We start from the raw sequence: 7,389 nt of genomic DNA, 5'->3' as shown, positions 1-7,389 counted from the left end.
TAGTGCCGGTCTCTTACCGGCTAAAACCCCACGGTGGCCATCCTGGACATTCCGGGGGTGGGCCCGGGATCTCGAACGAACGCAACCGGACCCACCCCACGCCGGGCCCCTCCCTCGAGATGTTCAAGGAGGGAGGGGCGCCATCCCGGAGGGGGTCTAAAGGACCTCCTCTCTACTCCGAGGCGCCGCCGGGACCACGTCGGCTACGCCCCCACCGCGGGCCGCGTGCAATGGGCTGTCGAGTCCCCCCTCGGCAGCCCTGCGGCCCCGGCCGCCCGCACAAATACTTGGGCCTGCCCCGCCCCCCGTTAAGGAGACGGGGCCTCCCTGCGCGGACGGCCACCAGTCGTGTCACGACTTGTCACGTCGTGTCACGTCTGCTCACGTCTTTTCATTTTTGTCATCCATCTTACCTGTACCCTCCCCCTGGAAATTCGACTACACGCGCAGGCTGCAGCGTCGCGGGGGGGTTGAGTGAATCCTCGAAGGGTGGAGCAGCCCCAACTGGAACATCTTATCGGATTACCCTCACCAGGCCGTGTTATCCCCCCATCGAGAAAGACGCGTCGTCTCCACCGCTCCCCCATTTACCTCGAGCCTCTTCCTCTCTGCACGCCTTTCCACCCAGCGAAAGTTATCGCAAGTGACGATAGTTAGTTTGCGGAGAGTCAGCGGCGTGACGGTTGCCGTGGCTCCTCGCTTGCTTATGTGCAAAGTTTGTAGCTTTATTCGGCTGTACGTGTTTATGGCGCGTGCCTGGGCGGAAGGATCCGCTCGCGTTGAAAGATAGGTGTAAGCGTTCGAGGGTTGCCGGGATTCGTGAATGAGGGTTGCTTCTCGATAGGCTCGTTTGCGGCAGATATTTTGGAGCAATGACTTGGTACTGGTACTGGCACGTCGTTTGCCAACCGTTCGAAGCTGATCGAAAAGAAATTTTCAGGTTGGGTGTTGTCCTTACGAGGATGAAATGGTCCGTGGCTAATAGGGAGGTAGATATAGTTCTTCGGATTTGTAGATTTGACGATAGGATGGTCTGTGGCTAATAGGAAAGTAGATTTGAGTCGTTTAAGGCAAAAGTGGTGTAAGTCGAAAAAGGCGATTTCTGGATAATGAATGTTAAAGTAAAAATTCTGTAAAATTCAGAATCTGTTTTATGTAAGCCTCTGTATAGTTATAGCTTAAGCTAATAATGCCATTTTGCCCCGAATATTAAGATATATGTATAATCATTTTATTCAATATTCTTCTGATTTACACCATTTTCGTGCAAACCGGGAAGGTAATTATTATTAGATGTAATTAAAAAGGGATCTCTATGTTGAGGTAGACATTATGTTTCTACTGCTTTATTAATTACCAAACAAATTATTTAAAAAGAATGAATAAAATGTGTAAAATGTGGTTTACATTGTCATGAATATGAAAAATAATAATGATCGTGACACAGAAACTCTTATTCATCGCTCTCTTCTTCTTCGAAATCCACAAGTCCAATGTCATTTATCTCACCCCAAAGACTGACTTACTCCGTTCCTGCATATAGCGTCCATGCCATTCGAGTGGCTGGTTCTTACTTATTTTGCCGTCCACCGAGGAACTAATGAAGATATCCTTACACCACTCCTGCTCAAAACAGAAGGAAGGTTAGTCTTTCGTGATGTGGTGTTAACTCAAAAAGGCAAAAAAAAAAAATTGACTTATACCACTTTTGCTTTAGACAGCTCGTATAGTAGAAAACATGTGATGCAGTGGTGTATTTTATTGGGTTGTATTTTGACATTTGTTTTGGGTTATCATACGTAATATTGTTCCAACCAAGGATCAAATAGTGAGGAGTAGATTGCTATCCTTCGCCTCAGAAATTATTGCTTAATAATTGATCTCAACTAAGTTTCTTATCATTGCTCCCATTGCATCAAAAAATTCCACCATTTCTTGTACATCATTTCTGCGTTGTACCCTAATTTAACACCACTACCTCATACATGTAAGATGTGAACAGGGAGAAGGGAGCAACAACGGTTCAACGTTGTAAGATTTGATAAAGAAAATAGAAAAAACAAAATGATAGATACAAACGACTCGGTGGCTACTTAACGACTGCCCCTTTCGCTCGTCTCGCGCCTCACCGACACACCGCTCTCACACGACAGCCGTCGTCTTTCGGTAGCTTTTGTCTAGCTACCGCTGCGCTAGACCGCCCCACATACAGCACCCTAATTTTTCGCTATTGCCCTATTTTACCTCACTTTTTATTTTCTCTTCGCTCCTTCCTACCGCATCCTATGATTGGACCGTATCAATCAAAGAAGAAAAATCAATGAAAGGAAGAAGACCATCCCAGATCCAACTATCACACCTTTTCCCGAAAAGCACATCTAACGCGGCTTCCCCTGACGCGATTCTAATCCCACCACGGACAAGTGGATGTGATTAACGATCGCTGTCTCAAGCCGGCTCGTGACGTTTCGAGATGTTCTCTCCGGTCTAGAGCTAAGATCGGTGTTTGTACGAAGTCTTAATGACCAATTCGCGTTCTCCTCGCTGACAGAAGGGAGAAGAGGCTGCAGCCTAGGAACGCAATCCCCTTGTCGACAGCCGTAAGACACGAGGCTCGACCGGTTAAATCCTCGGTTATGTCAACGCCCAACGTTCCCCGCTAAAATAATTCCGATTACGGGAACGCGCTGCAACCGAACCCATTCCCCCCTTTCCGTTACTCGTGTTTTTGTGGATTACGAGCCACGATACTAATCTGACGCGATGATCTTTCGCGTTTCTCCCCCTTGGTTTATCCACTTACAGAGATGAGCGAAGATTGAATTTTTTCAAGTCACTCTAGGGATGTTTGAGTTTGATTAGTTTGATCTTTCCTCTAAATTGCCATTTCTGTAGTTGATAAACTATTGTTGTTAATTTTTTAAACATTTATATTCGCTTCACTGGAATTTATTGGAGCATCGAAGCCCTCAGGTATCGTTAAAATATGCCATTTTTCTGCGCACCGTAGCACAGGAACGCAGCTTCATTAGGAGCTACTTGTGACTCTATAGGAAGCGGAGAAGCTTCCCCTTTAAAATGCATTTTACTTCTTGTCGATACGACTTCCGGTTCTCGAGATATCATCGTCTGAAGAGGAACGTAATTTTTAATGTTTCGCTATTTGCTTCTCACTCGCACACTCGGACCTCTCACTCGCACTCACGCGTTAAGTCGTACTACCCCCACCATTCGTTCGCTGGCCAATGAGAGACGTCAAGAGACAAGCTTTTTCTAGTATTCGTGGTACTAACATACGCGCTTCTAGGAAAAGCGTGAGTCACGGTGTCATTGAGAATCCCTCTGTATCTTAATCTTTGAGAGAACGTATCTCAGGAACCAATTGAGCTATCGTGCTCAAATAAAATGCGTTATCAAAAGCACAATCTCCTCTATCTCCTGGGTCTATTTTTGGGTAAAATTTCCAGCTGCTTTTGTCTCGAGAATTTTTTTTCCATTTCAACAGAAATTGTAAAGATATTTTGAATTGCTTATATTTTTCTTTGAAATATACTTCACGTATTTCATTCACGAATGTAACACATACTACACTGTTCTGTTGGATCCCAAGCTCCTTCTGTCTTAAAAATTGGTCCCATTTCAACAGAAATTATACAAATATTTCAATATTCGTTTTTGTGCTGTGGAAGTACGTATATTTTCTTTCAACGAATCAACTTTCATTCGAAACACATCTCACCTGTTTCATCCTCGAAAGAAATCGTTCTATTTATTGCTCGTTCGTCGGAGAGAATCATCTCACAAAGTGATAATCGAACGAAAGATTTATTCACCATTTACCGATCGTGCTTCGACTTCCGCCTTTGATTTTCCCCCTTTTTCGAGAGCATATTTACGCAAAAGACACGGCTCCTTTCTGTCACTGAATTTTCGTTGTTTATTCCTGCTTTTTCAGTCGGCGAACTGTCGCGCGGACGCTGTAAATTCTCATCCTTCTATCTTGCAGCCCCGATAAGGTATCGAGTCGAGACAACACGCCAGATATCGACGTGTCGAAGCGATTTACGGCTTTCGTTTATTTCGTTCTCCTTCGATCTCGAAGCTACGCAGTCGACTCTCTCTAAAAGCTCCTCTTTCTCTTCCCCTCTCTCTCTCTCTCTATCTCTTGAGGATATCTATGCAGGTGAGCCATTTTTCAAGGATTAGTTGAAACGATTCGACAGGTTTGAAGTTAATTCGAGGCAAACTGAAACAATTCCGAGTATTCCGTCAATTTCTACGAATCGAAATGCTTTTAGAGAGAATATTTGGGGGACTGCTGTTTGCATAGGTCCTGGTATTCGGTTAATTATCGTTCTACTGGTAATTAATATTTACCTAATTAACAGTTGGTGGGAATGTTTGGTAAGGTAATTTATCGTCAGAGTAATCATCGTACATCTCTCCAATTATAATACTTACAGAGGAACATCGATAACCGAAAAATTCCCATTATTTTTTTAAACATAGCAGATTTGTGCAATGTTTTTCTCTCATGCTACTTGTTGGTTCTTTAAAGTGAAAGCACCCCTTATATATCAGATGAACGCATCAGTTGAAATTAGTGAAATACTGTAATTTTCGATGATTTTCCATAACGTTTCATTTTTTCCCGTATAAATAATTAAATGAATGAATAAATAAATAAATTAAAAAGTAAAGAAGCTTGACCTTGAGATCTGCCCCACTATTTCAACAGTGAAAAAAACTATTTATGCCATATTACTGTAAGAAGTTCTTACAACTTTTGTAAGAAAATTTTCTCGACAACTTCATTTGCCAGACACTCTCCATATATTGTACGTGGTCTGTTCCAAAAGTAACGACGACTGGTATGCTTTAGAACCGAGATTGATAGCCCTGACAAGGACATCGAATTTCCACGAGAGACGCGGCTGCCTCTATTCGCCTGGGAAGCTCTGAAAAAAATTTAATAACCGAAGGAATTCTAATTGCGCATAGTTGATCATAATCGAGCGTTCTTAGCTCGCGTCCACCGGTATAATTTAATTCTCTTTCACGGTAGAACGTATAACCGGGTTCCTTCTTTCACGCTTCCTCGTTTCAATTGCTCCCATTTTTACGTTTCCCTCCCCAATCCCATCCCTACCGAACCGCCTCGTCCCTCATTCCTCGTTCGAGTTAGCCTGTAACTCGGTCGTGAAACGACCCTTAAGGTGAACGAAATCGAACACTTAAAATCGTTGCATGGATGATTACCCATTCAGTACTTTCGTTAGAACGATAAACGTTTCTCCGTTGCTACGGGGAATTTTTTCTCTTCCTCTTCTCTCTCTCTCTCTCTCTCTCTCTCTCTTGACAAAAAGACCGATAAACTACTCGGAAATCGTGCTTTTATACTTCGATTCCCGATAATGAGGTCACATTACCGCGCTCGCGTAATATTTCCATGCTCTCTCAATTGGAGGAACGAGCGTTATTCATCGTACCTCTTCCCGGTGTCGTCCAGGCACAATTAAATGTACAATGTGTTCCTTTGACAGAGATTTACGTGGAATAATGGCGCCTTTGTGAGCGGGAATTGAGACTTAACGGGGAGTTAATGAAATATTTTCAAGCAGGCGACAGAGAATCGTGAAGTTTAGTGAGAAATGAGTTAAAGGGAAAAATGTAATGTCGTTTAGAGGAGGATCACAGTGTGTCGATAGTATTCTTTCTTTTTTTCGTGTGACTGTGGTTACAAGATGATTTGGAACGATATGGTCTAGCGAGAGTTGATGTGCCATGTTGTAGAAAGAAAATGAAAAATTCAAGTGTTGGAAAACTGGAAAATTTGGAACATTGGGGAGAATTGGAAAAATTGGAAAAAGTGGAAGTTGATGATGAAGAAAGTGAGGAGCGTTGGAGGTTGGAAATATTGGGAAAATTGGATAACAGGAAATTTGGGAAAATTGGAAATAGGAAACCAAGGAAAATGGGAGAATTAGGACAATTGGACACTGAAGGTCCGGAAAATTTGGAGAATTGAAAATTAGGAAAATAGGAAAATTTGCATAAAGCTGAAAAGTCCTAATTTCACGATTTCCCAAGATTCCTCAACTGTTACACTAACAAAATACGTCGTACTTAAATGTCACTTGTCTCTGGCTACGTAAAAAAAACTGTGACTAGCAAAATGGCTTGTTTCCAGAGTATTGGTGCCACGGAACCTGGATCGAGAACGACACAGCCTACTTGGTCGCGAGCACGGATGTGGGCCGGTACTGTCTCGTCTACAGTGCATCCGCCGCGGCGACAGGAAGTCGTGAGCTCTCGGTGACGGGTCATCTTGCTTCCTGTCCAAGGGCTGCTCATCGTCATCTAGTATCGTGGCAGGTCAACCTCACGTCGTACGGTGAGCATTGTCCACGACATTTCCGATTATCATGGCTGGAGGGGAAGCGACTCGTCGATGACGCGAACTGTCCGGATCGTTCGACCACTCTAGCTGTTGATTAATTGGCTAATCTGCTTCATCTTAGGTTGATATCAATTAGGACTGGTCGAGTGATTTGGTACGATGTAGGATAGAGAAACAGGGATTTCGGAACATTAGGAAAATGGGAAAATTGAGCGATTGCAAATGTGGGAGATTTAGGCATTGAAGAGTTGATAAATGGGGAAATTGGGAAATTGTGCGGTGAGCAGAATGGGAAAATTTGTAAATTGGGTAATTGGAAAAAATTGGGAAATTGGAAAATTGGTAAATTGGGAAAATTGGGAAATTAGGAAAGTGGACAAAGGAAGGAATGGAAAAATATTGTACTTGAAAACGTAGAAAACCAAAATTAATGAAATAGAAAAATGAGAAATGTTGGAAGATTGGAAAAGTTACAGAGCTATACAATTGGACGAGAAAACTTACTACCGTTACTCAAGTACCACAATTTTCTTCTCTCCAGAGCCATTTCTCTAAAATCAGATCACCTCCAAAAATGAAACACTTTGCATCCCTTCAACCCTATCTTACGTCACAGTCGGCCAAAAGTAACCCTGGCATCGTTTTTCCAGCGCAATGTGGCGACATCTCGACGGCCACGTCGTGGACCTTCCGGATTTCCGCCTCGGTATACATCCTGGCGGTGCTTGGCATCCTGTTCGGCAGGTACGTCGCGAGGTGATACCACTGAGTGAAGAAACCAGGCCACGGGACGGCCGTGTAGTCACCTACACAAACATAAATATATAAATATAAATACAAATATAAATATAAATATAAATATGTGTGTATACATAAATACAAGGTGTGTATATATATATACATGCATATATAAATTGCTAAGGGACAATTTAACGAATGTGTCCCGGAAAACGTGAGGCTCGAGAAAGTAACCTACTAATCAAGCAGAA

At 43.0% G+C, this 7,389-nt stretch overlaps 1 protein-coding gene across 1 annotated transcript in view; it reads left to right on the top strand.

The window, feature by feature from the left end:
- Positions 1 to 7,160, top strand: part of LOC108575519 — a 56,511-nt gene extending 49,351 nt beyond the window's left edge. The window contains 3 exon segments of the mRNA XM_017938336.1: positions 4,299 to 4,362; positions 6,172 to 6,394; positions 7,051 to 7,160. Coding sequence (XP_017793825.1) covers positions 4,299 to 4,362; positions 6,172 to 6,394; positions 7,051 to 7,160 — 397 coding nt within the window.
- The last annotated feature ends 229 nt before the right edge of the window (positions 7,161 to 7,389 follow it).

Source organism: Habropoda laboriosa, unplaced genomic scaffold (genome assembly GCF_001263275.1).
Source record: "Habropoda laboriosa isolate 0110345459 unplaced genomic scaffold, ASM126327v1 scaffold315, whole genome shotgun sequence".
Taxonomy (NCBI): domain Eukaryota; kingdom Metazoa; phylum Arthropoda; class Insecta; order Hymenoptera; family Apidae; genus Habropoda; species Habropoda laboriosa.
This window is presented reverse-complemented; position numbering and strand designations above follow the sequence as displayed.